This window comes from Pezoporus wallicus, unplaced genomic scaffold (assembly GCF_028554395.1).
Source record: "Pezoporus wallicus isolate ANWC-B61680 ecotype Strahan unplaced genomic scaffold, APGP_CSIRO_Pwel_v1 contig_4131, whole genome shotgun sequence".
In the NCBI taxonomy this organism is placed as follows: domain Eukaryota; kingdom Metazoa; phylum Chordata; class Aves; order Psittaciformes; family Psittacidae; genus Pezoporus; species Pezoporus wallicus.
The window spans coordinates 11122182-11137721 of NW_026641950.1; the positions used below are offsets into that span (position 1 = coordinate 11122182).

The window sequence follows — 15540 nt, forward strand, 5'->3', positions numbered from 1 at the left end:
GTATGTGCTCGGAATCGCAAGAAACTTTTAATTCTGCTAGACTGTTAGGAACTACTACTGTGGTCCTAAACCTTAAATGAAAAAGATGTGCTCAGATATTAGGTGAAAATGTAGTACTTGCTCTTTAATAGATGTTTTCATGTTTGGGTGAAAAGATGTCTTCAGTAACTAATTGGAAATACTGACATTTCTGTAATATTCTAGATATTAACTCTTACAGCATTTTCTGAACACATGAATTGTTTCTAAACCGAAAGTGTATATACCTTGTGTCATTGTAGCTAATCTTTCAGAGCCTGTCTTGTACCTGTTCCCTCTGAAGGAGGTTCAGTAAGTTATTAGTGACACTTCAGTTTCTGCAGTTGGGTAAACATGAAAACAAGCACCTAAAAGGATAGAAATATTGTGTAGATATTGTTGGGGAAGAGTTACAAAGTTTTCAATTTTCAGGTGCTTTGACAGTGGAGGCTCTTTATAGGTGGGAATTCCTGTGGTCATCCACACAGTCTTTTTCAATTAATTATATGGTTTCCCACTGAGGACAGGGTCATGAGTGCCAGTGTGCATTATGACCACATGCACTGCTTCATCATTCCACTCTGATCAGGCTTCTCTGGGTTATGTTTTGTGTGTGTTTGTGTGTGTTCTTCCCCCCTGCCCCTTTATCCCATCTAGTTCAGTCTATTATGTTTATCCCTAGTAACTCTGTAACATATTGCTGCTCCTCTCCTATTTTCTTGTAATCTTAGCATTTAGCCTCTTGAACAGCTGAAAACATTTTGTAGGATTTTTATAGGATACTCTGTAATGGTGAGAAAATGCATGTTGAGTCCTATGAGTGGCAGCCAAGGTGTTCTGCCTACCTCTTTAGGTGTATAAGAAAAACATGTATCTGATGCAAGCAAGGGCATCAGCTTTTCATCTAACATTTATCCTGGCTTCCTCTCCCATTTATAAATACTTCTGTGGCATTATTACAGTTCTCAGCAGCATGGAACTTCAGTTGTTTTATAATGTTTGGCCCTCTCTCCATCTTCAGTAAAAGTTTGCTTTGCAACTAAAACTGAAGAAATAATACCCAGGGATATCAGATAGATGAATTACCAGGACAGGAAATAAAAACACAGGGAAACCATATGATAGTATACCTTTCAGGTTCACTGTGAAAGATCTTGTTGTTTGTTGGATATAGGCACAGTGCTTTGAAATGTGCCAAAGAGGCATGGAGTTCAAGATGCAAAGAATGCATCTCTAAGTGCTTTTTGAAAGAGCTTATCTTAGTATTCAAGCCTTGAGCAGATATCTAATTGCCTTTGTTTTCAGATACCTTAAATAGAATTTGAAAATGCTTGTGAATATTGATGTATGCTCATTTTGTGTATCAGGTCACTTTATGGTGATACCAGTTCAATAAGAAGTAACAGAACGTATTCTAGTGTGAGTTTTCTCTGGTGGTTTAGAATGAGTTTTGGATCATAGTGTTTTCGTTCAGTTCCAAGGTTCCTTTTTGGCTTAGTGGGAAGTAATTTTCACCTTGACTTACGTGAAAGTCTTTTTGTCTTGAAGGTGGGAGCAAAGAAAGGATCCTCATGGTAGAACCTATTATGTTGATCACAACACACGAACTACAACATGGGAAAGACCACAGCCCTTACCTCCTGGGTAATGTAGACTTTTTTAATTTAAATATGATAAAGGGACTTTTTGTTGTTGTTTTTTTGTTTTGTTTGTTTTGGTTTTTTTTTTGGTGTAGGAAAAATACCAGCTTTTGTAAGCAGCTCATTAAAACTGTGTTGTGGATCATGTAGTAAGAAATTCTAGCTTTCAGATAATTTAGAATTGTATTAATTACAGCTATTATTATAGGAAAATTGGTACTGTGTATGTTGTTTGTTGTGATCATTTTTTCAAATACAGCTACTAAATTATTTTGTTCTTCCTTTAAAACTTAAGCACATATGACCACCTTTAGTTGGGTGACACCAGTGCACTGGTTTCAAACCTCAGATTTCTTGCAGAGTGTTTTCTGTGAAGCCTGCCAACATTGCTTGTGGTCACAGGAATTTATGACATTAAAAATGAGGTGACAAATTGCTGAGCATGCTATTGCTTGAATTTTGTGTTTGCTCAATGTATTTGTTGTCCTACCACTAAGGTTGGAGACTTTAGAAATTAAATTCATGCTTGTGACTCCAGTACTTCATTCAAGTAATGTCTGGGAGTTCAGCATAAAGAGAAAATCAGTTACGGAATTGGGTGTTAACATTTGGGTTTCTTAAAAGCTGGGAAAGAAGAGTCGATGATCGTGGGAGAGTTTACTATGTGGACCACAACACCAGAACAACAACATGGCAGCGCCCAACAATGGAATCAGTCAGAAACTTTGAGCAATGGCAGTCTCAACGGAATCAACTGCAGGGAGCTATGCAGCAATTTAACCAACGATACCTCTATTCGGTAAAATTTCTCACATCAATTTTTCATATTAAATTAGAAATAAGTAGAGGTATAGGTATACTTTTTCTTCTTTAACTTTTTCTAAAGTGTTTTTGTAACTGTTCAGCCATGTGTGTTATGAGATGTTTGGCATCAGTAATTCAGATTCTGGTTCTGTGAAAATGTTTGTAAAAATCGTCCTTAAAGGCAAAAGTTGGTTTCCTAATTTTTGAGCCTTGTGTACTGCATGATACTTAAAACCTTTAATGATAGTAGTAAGAAGTAAAACTAAAGAAGTCCCTTAGCTGAAAGGGAATGTAAAAGCTGAGTTATGGGCATTTTGAACATTAAATGGCCTTCAAAACTGTTTTTGGTGCCTGCATGTCACTGTCACTCTAAACCAGTCCATGTTAGGAATTGCGCTTGGTCTCTGAAAAGAAAAAAGATCCAGTCCCAGAGACTGTGATATGTAGCAAAGCTGTAGTGCTTTAAAGAAGAAACCATTGAAGTACAGGTTTGAAACAGCCTCATTGAACTATGACTCTGCATTCCAGACCTAACTTTGCTTTGAATTTGATGGACTTTTATTCAAGTACCCCTCTGAAGTAAAGGATGCTGCAGTATTATTACATTTAATGGTTCTCAGCCTCTCATCTATTTAGACTTTATAGGTCATCACTAGCAATAGGAGAAAAATGCATCACCACTGAAGTCCTGGAGCTGTTCATCAAAGTCAATTTCTCTCATGAAATTTGAGAAAGATAGAATGCTTGAGATTGGAAGGGACCTCTGGAAGTCATCTGGTCCAACTGCCCTGCTCAAGCAAGATCACCTACAGCTAGTTGCCTAGTGTCCAAGCAGCTTCTGAATATCTCCAAGGATGGAGACTGCATAATCTCCCTGGGCAGCCCATGCCAGTGCACATTCACCCTCATAGTGAAAAAGTGCTTCCTGATATTCAGAGGGAATGCCTATTGCGTCAGGTCCTGACACTGGGTGCCACAGGGAAGAGCCTGGCTCCATCTTTTTTGCACCTTCCCCTAAGGTACTTGTACACATTGGTAACTTTTAATGCAAATTCAGGAATCACAGCCACTAAGCAACTTTTTGTACTCGTGTACTACTTTGATCAGTTGCTTAAACATCTAAGAAAACTCACACTTTTCCTGACCCAAAGACTATTTTTTTTTTTTTTTTTCTTTTGAGCTAGACTTATTCTCTCAGGGAATAATATAATTTTTTTAATTAAACTATGTTCATTTAATAATAACAACTCTTACAGAAACCCACAGACTAATTTCTTAAAATGTCCCCTTGGACTATAGAATCATTGAATTAAGATTTGTTTGTGAGGCAGAAGATACTTTAAGGAAGAGAGAAGATGACTGGACTGTTTGCATCACTTTAGAACTCAAAGTAGTGTGTCAGTTGCATACCTAGAACTAACATATTGTGGGTAAAAAAATTGAAATTATATTGAAGAAATTATGGGGGGTTTGTGTGTGGTTTTGTGTCTTGTTTTTTTTGGTTGGAGTTTTGTTTGTTTTTTTGTGGTGTGTGTTTTGGTTTTGGTTGTTTTGTTTTTTTTTTCTTTAGTACTGCTGTATACATTTCTTCTAGAATTCTTAAGGTCAAACTAATTAGCTTTTCTTCCTTTGGTGACATACCAGGACTCCAGGACTCTGCCTATATAGCAGCTTATAAGTGAGATTGTAATTTATTGCTTGGGGAAAAAAAAAGTATTAATACATTTACTCACAAAAAGTGTTACTCACAAAAAGTATTAATACTTTTCGTGTTTCAGTTACCTTGACCGGTCAAAGCTAAATTATGTGAAGGGAGAAAAATGGATAGGATATAGCTACTTTAGTTAATTTATTTTATTTTTACCCCAGTTAATGTACTACTTTTGCTATAGAATCTGGTTCATTCCATGGCACTGCATAGTATTTAGGAGTGTTCTGTAAATTTACATTAGTCAGCAGCGCACATAAATCCTTGGACTCATTAAGAAGATCAGAAATTTCTGAATCGTGCCGCCATTCAGTTCTTTGGCAGACAGCATTTTCTTTTGTGTGCTATTCTTTTTATATTCACCACAGAGAAATCTTTGGTTACAGGGTCATTGTGACTGAATAGTTCCCAAAAGCACAAAAAGCTTACTGCATTTGCTGCTGAGATAATGGTAATAGTCTGTTCACATCTATTAGCTGGTGGCTGGAACAAAGAGGCAGCTTGATTTTGAGTGTAAATATTGCATTTTTTTTCTGATCCTTGCTCTGTTTCTGTTTCACAGGAAAAATACTGAAGCTTTTTTTTTTTTCTTGAATTTGCTGTTATAAACTCTTAAGTGGATTTGAGATTTTTTTGGATTGCAAATGCTATATAAAGCAGTATTAGTAGCAAGGTGGTCCTTAAGATACTGTTTAGATAATGCAGCTTGATTCCCATGTATCAAAATTCCATTCTGCACAACAGCAGCAAAAGAAGGGAATTTTAGTGTGCAAAAAATTTTAGGGGGTGGATGCTTTTAATTATAAATCAGAGCATGGATCATGCAGTTTTAGGGATTTCTGCCTTCTGTTTTTATTTTTCCCATGCATTTCATTCTTGGAGCTACCTGGGGACTAATGCAATGTTACAGTGTATTACAAGCTTAACATGGTCTTATATAATAATTTCATCTGTTTTTTTTAATTTTTTTTTTTCCTTTTACCCTTATTGTCTATTGGTATAATTTTAACCATCCATGTATTTTGATGCTTGCAGCTGCAGTTGCTAAAAATGGCCAGGTCTGAAAATAGCCAAACATCCAGGGAAGATGTCATGTATTGAGGAAGCAAAAAAACCCTGTGTTGGCAGTAATTACTCTGCTTGGAAACGTGTCTTATGATAAACCATGTTTTTCAGCAAGAACATTGTGTTTATCTCTTTATAGTTTCTTCTGCAAAATTTCTGTGAACTCTACATCTTTTAAGACCACTGAGTCTCAAGTTTGCTGTAGGAAGGGAAATAGAGGTTACATAGGCTTGGAAGCAGTAGAGACAAATGTACAAATCGTATCTTATTATAATATAATCTGTGTTTCTTCTCAAAACCAGACTAAAAATGGCATGATGTTTTTCAGTATGAAAACTTCAGAACTAGTGGTAATCTTAAAACACATTAAGGAAAAAATACAAATAATAATTGACCTGAGTGTCCTCTTGTTTTTAAATAGGCTTCGATGTTGTCAGCAGAAAATGACCCACTTGGGCCTTTACCACCAGGTTGGGGTAAGTTAATTAGCTGTTGATTTCAGGAAGTGACAGTTACAGAAATTTATAATGCAGTTGTTCTGTAGTGTTTGTTTGTTTGTTTGTTTTTGTCTTCTTTTCCCTAGAAAGGAGAGTGGATTCAAATGATAGGGTGTATTTTGTAAATCATAACACAAAGACAACACAGTGGGAAGACCCTCGAACTCAAGGGTAGGTGTGTATATTGACTGTTAAATAAAAAGGTCTTGCTTAATTCTCAGATATGATGATATGGCGGAAAAAATACTGTCTGCAATTTCTTCTGCAGTTTACAAAATGAAGACCCCCTTCCAGAGGGCTGGGAAATCAGATATACAAGAGAAGGCGTCAGATACTTTGTTGACCATAATACAAGAACCACCACCTTCAATGATCCTCGTACTGGGAAATCATCTGTGTAAGTGAGAAATCAAATATATTTTTTAATGTTTTAACTTCCTGTAGTTTAATAATGAAATCTTCTCATACTAAAAAACAATGTATACCTTTAGCTGGGATTGAGCACTAAATTATGAACAAATTATTGTCCTATAAATTTAATCTATTTTTAAGATTTAATCTATCACACACTTTGCTGTGCTTTTCTAAGGCTCACTAGTTTTCATATACTTTTCAAATACCAAGATTGTGATAGTTTTGTAAATCAGAGGGAAAGTGTGGTAAACTGGAATATTGAACTAATGTGACTAATATTTCATTTTTTAAAGAAACAGTAAATGATTATAATGAGTATTGGTTATAGTTATGCACCCTCTAGCAACGTTCATGTCTAAACAGAGTAGTTCTAAATACTTTTAAAAAACTTTACATGCAAATCTTCTTAAAAATAGTTTAGTGAGAAGAATTGACCCAGTCTGTTGTGGCTGTCTGTCATGGTTTAAGCCTAACCTAGGACACTGTCTTAATGTCTTTTATGTAGGGTAGTGTTTATTTCTGATGACATGTTGATGACCGTTCATTCAAAGAGCCTATGGAGTGTTGGATTAGAAACTCGTTCATACTTCCACAAGCAGCTGAATTTATGAAGCCTAATTTAACAATCTTTGAGTGAGGACAATAAATTAAATACCTCTCCTTTAGCTGGCCTGTAATTTTTACAAAACAGGCAGCGGTTTGAAATCCTCTAGATCTCTACTTTTCTCTCTAATTTGGTAAATTGACTAGGAGAGTGTCAGAAGGATAGACTGTCTGGCCAAACCACGGACTCTGTTTTTGTTTCTGATCTTACCTTGTTCTTAACAGTTTTTGTGTATTTTTGAGATCTACATGCTGCTGCTTAGCATCGAAAGTATTGCTTGGTGTCTGTGTGGTTAATGTATCTCAAATCTATTTCCTTACAGAAATAAAGGGCCACAGATCGCTTATGAGCGTAGCTTTAGGTGGAAACTTGCTCATTTCCGTTACTTGTGTCAGGTACTTTCCTTTTTGAAACTATCTGAGTTTATATTTATATGTGCTGCCTTTTAACGTTATTGCCTTATGATTACAGTCTAATGCACTGCCAAGTCATGTGAAAATCAATGTATCCAGACAGACTTTGTTTGAGGATTCCTTCCAGCAAGTAAGCCTGCAAAGATTGTTATGTTTGTTTACCAAGACAAAGCATAAGAACAAAGATGGCCATAGCCAGTTCAGACTAATGGTCCTTCAGGCACAGTAAATCTTCCTCTGGTGTTAGCCAAAGGAGGATTCTTACGGAAAACTGGGAACAGAAGTATTGTATATAACACTTTTACCAAATGATCCTTCAGCTCCCAGCTGTTTACATTTGAAGTGCTTCTTTAGCTTGATGTGGTTTCTGGGTATTTTAATAATCCTCCAGGGGCTTCTTTGAGCTGGTCTGTGCTCTTTTTGTGAACGTTTTGCATCTGCAGCATCCTGTGGTAAAAGAGTTTCGTAGCTTAACCACATTGCATACCCTTTTAACTTAACCACATCAGATTTGCTTTTCCGATTCTTGTGATTATATACGTTACAAAATACTGTTTTCTCCAATTAAAACTGGTGTCCTGCTTTGTCCTTCAGAGGTTAAATCTGTGTAATTGAAGCTTGTGGTTCTTGAGCTGTTACAGTGTGTAGCCAATGTATGTTCTTTCCTTCTTTCTCTGTAACAAGGAGAATTCTTGCTGCTGTCACCACATCAAAAACTCTTGGGAGGGATTCTCTATAAGTAACAATTATATTATTAATTAAAGTATGTTACACTTATTTTGGATTAAATTACTTTTTAAATGATTTACCTAAAACCAAAATCTGTAATAGATATGTTTAACATTGCTAGATTCCCTAAATTGCCTTAGGCAGAGTATAAGAACAGGGCAGTCATACAATGGTACTTTCCAGATATGCTCTCCCACTTGCTAGCAGACTGCTGCTCAAGGATTTTAAGTCCAAGTTAGTATATCTGTTCATTAATTGCATGTTCCATGAGATGGTCTAGTTGCTTGTCAAATCTGTGTAAACATTTGACATATATTGCGTTTCTGTATCAATTAAAATCTAAATAAGAAGGAGTGATTGTATTGACAATACATAATTTATAAATTGTTACAATTTTGGTTTCTTTTTATAGATTATGGCATTAAAACCCTATGATTTGAGGAGAAGATTGTATGTTATATTCAGAGGAGAAGAAGGATTGGATTATGGTGGCTTGGCAAGGTAAAAGAAAATTTATTTAAAATATAGGTATACGCTTTAATAGCACTCTAACCTTGATTTCTAATATAATTCTGTTGGCAAAGAAACTGCTTGCTTTTGCAGTCTGACTATGGTTACCTTTTTAGCTTCCCTTAAGGTGTTAAGGAGGTGAAACTGACAGCACTGGATGTTGTTATGGGTTATAACATTACATTAGTAAAACTGTGGTCTCAGTTGTTCAGTTCTTTGGCAAAGATTGATGTTTAAATTGGAGGTTTTTATGCCAGTTAATTGCTGTAGACTGAGTTATATCAGAAACTTTCTATCAGAAAGTTCCACTTTCCTGGATATGGGGACTGTGGAAAAATAAAAAGTGTTTTGCTTATTTGGAAAAAAGGAGTCAGTACCAGCTTGGGACTGATAAGAACAGAAAGGACATAAACAAGAGGAGAGTAGTGCAGCCATGAAGTAACAGCAGATGAATAGACTATGTAGGCTGTGCAGGAGTGCAAAACAGCTAGACTACAGGATTTTCTAGAATCTGAAGTGAAATTTGAAGGGAAAATCTGGTAACAGGAAAATGATAGCTAAAGTGTGTTTCACCTTTTGACCATATAGAAGATAACCACTGACTACTATTGCCAGCTACTTGACTGAAATGTTACTATTAGGATGAAAATGTCAATACTACTGCAGATCCAGGGAATTAGAAGTAGTCATAGGTGATAAAGTTTTTTGAGGGTTTATTTTTTTTTGTTGTTGTTGGTTTTTTTTTTTTATGTAAAGGTGTTCAATTTTGACCTGGTTTATGTAGCTTACTAAATGAAGTTCAGCGAAAATGTGTAGTATTTGCAAATAAGGAAGCTTGCCTCTGAAGGTTCAGCTTCTTTGCATTTATGGATGGTTATACTTCTGAATTACAGTATCTGATAGGCTTTTGGGCAGTGACAGCAGTGAGGAATCAAATTTTTGTTTTGCATCGGTTTTGTTTGATTGGTGTCCCTAACATGGCCCTAGGCACAGGATGGGGACCAGGAGAGTTCAAGATGTCTGTTCCAGAGAAACAAAATATTCCAAAGAAGTGATGTTAGAATAATATAACATCTGTTAGTCATAGAAGGTAGCAGAATAAATAACAAATGTACAGGTAGTATAATTTCATAGTTTTAGGAATAAGTCTTGCCCAAGATTTTGTATGTGAAACTGAGAACCAGCAATTGTAATCTGAGCTGAGAATTCTTAAGTGACACTGTGTAAATGTTCATGTGCTGATTTGCTAATGTAATACTGTATTAATTCTGTATTAATTAAAATATAGAAAGCTGCTGCACCTGGTTTATCGCCTGTTTCTCAGCAGGCTAAACTTGGTGTTCCCTCCAGATTTTTACCTTGTGTTTAGCAGACCCAGTCTGACACTAGGTTCTGTGGCTAGTTCTGTTGATGTGAAATTTGCTTCTGCAGACTTCTTGTTGATGAGTGATTTCTTTGATTCATCCTTTATCTGGCTTTGATCTTATTTAAATGCCTGTTAAATATGATGTATCTATGCAGGCTTAGTATTGTTGTGTCAGTATAAAACTTGCATAGAATATTGTACAGCATTCTTGTGCTTATTAAAAGATACACAGAACCCTGTTAGAGTTATCATATCCTGGCTGCTTTTCTCTGTTTACTCTTTCAATTTGACCTTTGGATTGGAAGCATGTTGTTGCAGTCATCATCCTCGACTTGTTCTCAGGTAAATACAGAGATAGAAAGGATGCCTCTTAAATGTGACAGCTGAAAGGCAGTCAGGATGTAATTCAGCCCCCAGAGGATGGACTTTTAGGTTTTTTTTTTTTTGTGTCTTTCCCCTAACCCTGATTGTTCATTTCCAAGCCTTTACAAAGGGCCTGATACAATAAACCCTGAGAATATATGATTGCTTCTGAGGTCTGTGATTATATGTAAATGCTGTAAAGCAAGAAATACTCTAAAAATCAGCTATGCTAATGATGAAATACCAGATTCTATTATTATTTCAGGTCAGCTGAGTTGGAAACTATGAAAGTGGTGAACAACATGTCCTAGTTAAACCTCAACAAAAATACGTTTTCCTATTGTCATGTTGTGTTTGCTTAACTGATACATAGTAGTTTGTTAAACCACAGTAACTCTGTGTGTGTTCCACTGTCATACTGGGAAAGCAAGTAAGGTGTGCTGTGGTTTTGGGTTTTTTTGGTTTTGTTTTCTTTTAAGCACTGCTCATGGAATAATTGTAGGGTTTTTTGAATAGAGATTGGAGACCTATGCAGTAAAGCAGACATGACGAGGGTAAATACCATGTATTTGAGGCAAGGACTTTGTAGGCAAAAATGTTACTAATATACAGCTAAAACTTGTGCTATGAGGGTGTGTTCAAGGTGACAAGCTTAATAGTTTCTAAACTATGACAACCATGACTTTCTAACATTATTGATTTGAATAATGATTTTTTTATATTTAAGTATATAATGCCATATATTATTCTATGATTCTAATACAGCATTGGTTATGTTATTTTTCTAAGTTTGCATATATTTTGACCATTTTTCTAGTTACCTAAGGGGAATGGTGATAAGCATCTGTATTTGATGGTTTTTATGTGTATACATGTTTTTTTTCCTTAGAGAATGGTTTTTCTTGCTTTCCCATGAAGTACTGAACCCTATGTACTGCCTATTTGAATATGCTGGCAAGAGCAACTATTGCCTGCAGATAAATCCAGCATCAACAATCAATCCTGACCATCTTTCATATTTCTGTTTCATTGGGCGCTTTATTGCCATGGTAGGTTAGATTTTTAAGGTTTTATTATTTGCTGTAGCTATACGTTTATTCCTGAACAATATTTGTTTTTACGGTTATTAAAGGTTATATTAATCTATTAGAAATGAAAGGCACATAAGACTATTGAGCCAAAATACTCCTGGAGAGTTAAGTCTCTTACACAGTCAAGTTTCCTGGGATAGTGATGACAGTTAGTATGGCATTCAGTATATTTTATTTTTATCAATTGGATGTGTGTACTACATGCAAACTGCTGTTTGGTTGAGTGTCTGAATTCTGATGCTCTGAAAAACGTGACTGGTATTTTCCAAAAAAGGCTCCTTTGTTAGACTTGGTATACCTTATTATATTTGAAAAAAATGAGTTAGAAATTTTTTGTACTTGGATACAAAGGTCAGATACTAAGGAGAGCAGAAGCTGGCAGGGAGCCGATTCTCTGCCATCAGGTGTCTCTCAAATTAAAAGCATACTCGTACCACCCAGTATGTTTCCTATAGTGGACTCCTACTATGTCATATTTCTTTCCTTCCATGTAGTGATACAGTCATCTTTCCACATAATCATCATGATGTCTACACGTAGCCCTCCAAACATCCCGGAAAATGGTGAATAGGGAAAACAAAAAGTAAACAAAAGTACATTTTCAAATGGAAGTGACTGTTGTTTTCTGTTCTTCAGGCTTTGCATATGAAATCAGAATAAATACCAGTAAACTATAACAGAAGAGGGGAAAATACTTTCAGACTTACAATAAATTAGTTTTGGGGATTTTCTTGGTTTTACTTTTCTTACAGATTCTTCTTGATAAACAAATTTATTTAGTTTTGATGTGAACATCTCTGATTTCGAGGATTTTATGGGCAAGCTCCCTGACATTCCTGTATTTCTGTGCTGTCATGAAGGTTTGTTTCATTGAGTTAACAGACGCAATGAGCTGCCAACGTTTTTTCTTCCTTTTGGAACCCTCAGCAAGCTATAATGCCATTAAGCAGGAAGATGTGATAAGCCAAATTCTCTTTCTTTTAGCCAGTGGATTTTTTTTTTTTTTTATCTTGTACATAAGGTAAAATTTGTAGTTGAAATGGTTTAGTGTGAGGTGTTCCTGCCCATGGCAGAGGGGTTGGAACTTGATGATCTTAAGGTCCTTTCCAACCCTAACTATTCTATGATTCTATGAAATGTTAATTTCAGGAAACGTAATTCATAAAAATAGGGATCATAGAAGGCCTGTAAGTTAATTAATATACTTTAATTAAAGTGTTTAATGTAATTAAAAGACAAAGTTTCTATCCTGAAGTACGTTTATATTTTAAATTCTCGAAGGGGAGGAGAGTGAGGGAGAGGCCTGTGTAAAGGTGCCTGATGTGGTCAGTTGAAAGGTTTGAGTATATTGATGGTTTGTAATGGATGGTATTCCCTACAGTACTTCCTGGGGATACCCTTTAGTGGCTTAAAATAGCTCAGGTAATAATGTAAATGGACATCATTTCAGGGAGTTTAGGTAGGCTTTTTAAGTACATTTGTAATTTCTGTTGCTGTCACAGTTCTAAAATAGTTGTGACTTATTTTGGCTTTAAGTGCTGAAATAATCACAGATGCTTTTGACCAAAATGGGGTTAAATGTAAAAATGCACATTACTGTAGTAAAAACCTGTCACATGAGGTTGGCTGAGATAGCTTTTATGTTTTGCTGTAAGATGACATAGACATTAAATTAGATAATTTAAGAGCTGACTTTTGCAAAAAAGCAGGAAATCCCATGTGTAGATGCTGCGCTTGGTATTTAATTTTTCCATTTCGATTAGCTTGCTCTCCCATGAGAAGTATAGACCAGTTTAAAAATAAATAAATAATTGCCTCTGTTTAAGCTTTCCTATAGCAGAAGATAGTGCATGCTAGAGTGAGCCCTAAGGGGGAAATTAGAAGGTGGGGAGAAAAGATGTAGCCTTGCCTTTTTCTAGAGGAAATGGGCCATTACATTGGCTCTTCTGCTGATAAAACTTGCACTGTAAGGAAAGCCAATCAATGAATGGCATACCAGACCAATGTTTAGGGTGATTTTTTTTTTAAAGAAGTATTTTCATAAAGAAAGTGTACTTGATATTGATGAGGAAAAAATATTTTCATATTCATAAAAAATATTTCATATTTTCAAAAGCCATGCTCTGTTATCACTCAAATGCACTGAGTCAGGATAGAGGTTCACAGTGTGTATGTGTGTGTGTGTGCTATGCTTCAGTACTAGAAATTAGCTGACACCTTTTGTGCATGTATGGCAAGTCAAGTGTGAGCACATGTTTTTGTTTATTTGTTTTTTTTTTCAGTTTAATTTTTGCAGTAGAAGGTAGAATTTCATTTTCAGTTCTGTTACCTATAAAAAATGTGATTCCCAAAGCTCTTTCTGAAGCAGTCTGTGATTATATTTTTAAAGTATTTTATACAAGCTGCAGTAACACTGTGTAAAGGATGCTTTTGCAGGATGTATGTGCTACTCAAGTAGGATCAAATATGATCAAGTAGGATCAAACAACGCTTGGCATATATACCTATCCACATAATAAAGAGGAAACTTGGTAATTTCCTCTTTTCGTAGACTTCATTCTTTTATGACAAGTTTATTTTTAATCAGATAATTTCTAAATTCTGATGATGACATATGCTTGGATAATGTTGTAAATTAATCATTCTTTTTTCCTTCCCTCTTAATGCAATATTTTGTTCTTTTTAAAACCAAGCTGCTACTGCTGCTTGGTGCTTCTTATTATTTGAAGGAGAAAGGAAAAAAAGAATTCAAGTCCAGAAAAGCTTCAATAATTCAGCAGTTCAGTAGGAGCTAAACAGACTTCTTTCTGTTCAACAGGCATTGTTTCATGGGAAATTTATTGACACTGGTTTTTCTCTGCCTTTCTACAAAAGAATGCTGAGCAAAAAACTTACTATTAAGGACCTAGAATCTATTGATACCGAATTTTACAACTCCCTAATTTGGATAAGGTTTGTAGATTATCTTGTGTGTGTGTGATGTTTTATTCATTTTTTTGTTTGTTTGTTTATATAGAACCCATTTTGTTTATATAGAACTATTTATATAGACCACCTTTTTTTTTCTCTTTTCATTCAGGGATAACAACATTGAAGAGTGTAACTTGGAAATGTACTTTTGTGTGGATATGGAGCTCTTAGGAAAAGTAACCTCACATGAGCTGAAATCAGGAGGTTCAAATATCTTGGTAACAGAGGAAAACAAAGAAGAATATATTGGGTAGGAAGGTGTAGATGCTGAAAAAAATTATTCCGTATTTCTTCTGTTGCTCTAGTCCTTCTTGACACAGTATATGATTTTTTTTCTTTTCCTAGTACTGTGTAATTCTTGGGACTGCTATTGAAATGGTATCTTGGTGCACATAATCTCCTGGAACATTTTAATCTCCCCCATTCCCCTCTTCCCTCTCCCCCATTGTCCCACCCCTACCCCGTTTGTCCTCCTGCCCCCATCCCTCTCAAAAAAGGAGACCATAGGAAGAGAAGATGACCTGTCTTGTTATTACATGGACAGTGAGAGAACAGGTGAAACTGAAAAGTGAGCGAAGCTATTTTCAGTGATTTAGGTAACGAATCCAGCTGGAGGGAAGCCATGTATTTGACCGAGGATTTCTAAATTTTTCAGAACTTTGCTGTCACTGGAAGCTGAAATCCAGAAGGTTTACAGTGTGGTGTGATTTAAACTATTTTTTTTTTGTTCTGTTATGCTGCTCTCTCCTAATGTTATCACTGCCTTTCGTTTCCTGAACCTCTGTTTCTGATCCATCTATTCAGAGTGGTCTCAAAAGGAGATTTACACAGATTCTTTTCTGTGATGCAGTGTATGTCCAGTGCTACATGTAATTTCCTCTTAAATTAACATCTTTGGTCTCTCAGTGAAATAGTTTCTCTAGTATGTATATATATTTGTCTTTTTTATTCAGAAGTGGCTTGACTATTTAAGTTAAAACTTAAAAAATGTTACCTCTTCCTCAAAATTTTAGCATAAATCAGAAGCTCATAACAGAAAATGACTATTCTTTGTTGAAGCTGAAAGTAGTCTCATGCTGGCAGTATGGGGTAGCTGTAGTTACGGGTGTTATCAGCAACAGTATTTCTTAGTATTCTTGGTGTATGTGATGCCTTTTGCTCAAGGACAGAATGTTTCAGTGGAAATGTTTCTTTTCTAGCTCTGAAACACTATGTTTATGCACTTTTTAAGGTAAAGCAAATTTTGCCATAACAAAACTGTAAAGCCCAAGAAGCATTATTTACATGAAAAGGCTGCTGAATTTTTGTCAATGGAAGGTTAATAATACTCCTATTATATATATATGTT

General features: G+C 35.6%; 1 protein-coding gene across 5 annotated transcripts in view; it reads left to right on the forward strand.

The window, feature by feature from the left end:
• Positions 1-15540, forward strand: part of WWP1 (WW domain containing E3 ubiquitin protein ligase 1) — a 57473-nt gene that overhangs the window by 36288 nt on the left and 5645 nt on the right. For all 5 annotated transcript variants that reach the window (XM_057426283.1, XM_057426279.1, XM_057426280.1 and 2 more), the window contains 11 exons: positions 1567-1662; positions 2283-2457; positions 5657-5711; positions 5819-5903; positions 6001-6129; positions 7073-7145; positions 7222-7293; positions 8305-8393; positions 11021-11180; positions 14041-14174; positions 14302-14442. In XM_057426283.1, coding sequence (XP_057282266.1) covers positions 1567-1662; positions 2283-2457; positions 5657-5711; positions 5819-5903; positions 6001-6129; positions 7073-7145; positions 7222-7293; positions 8305-8393; positions 11021-11180; positions 14041-14174; positions 14302-14442 — 1209 coding nt within the window. The remainder of the gene's footprint in view (positions 1-1566; positions 1663-2282; positions 2458-5656; positions 5712-5818; positions 5904-6000; positions 6130-7072; positions 7146-7221; positions 7294-8304; positions 8394-11020; positions 11181-14040; positions 14175-14301; positions 14443-15540) is intronic.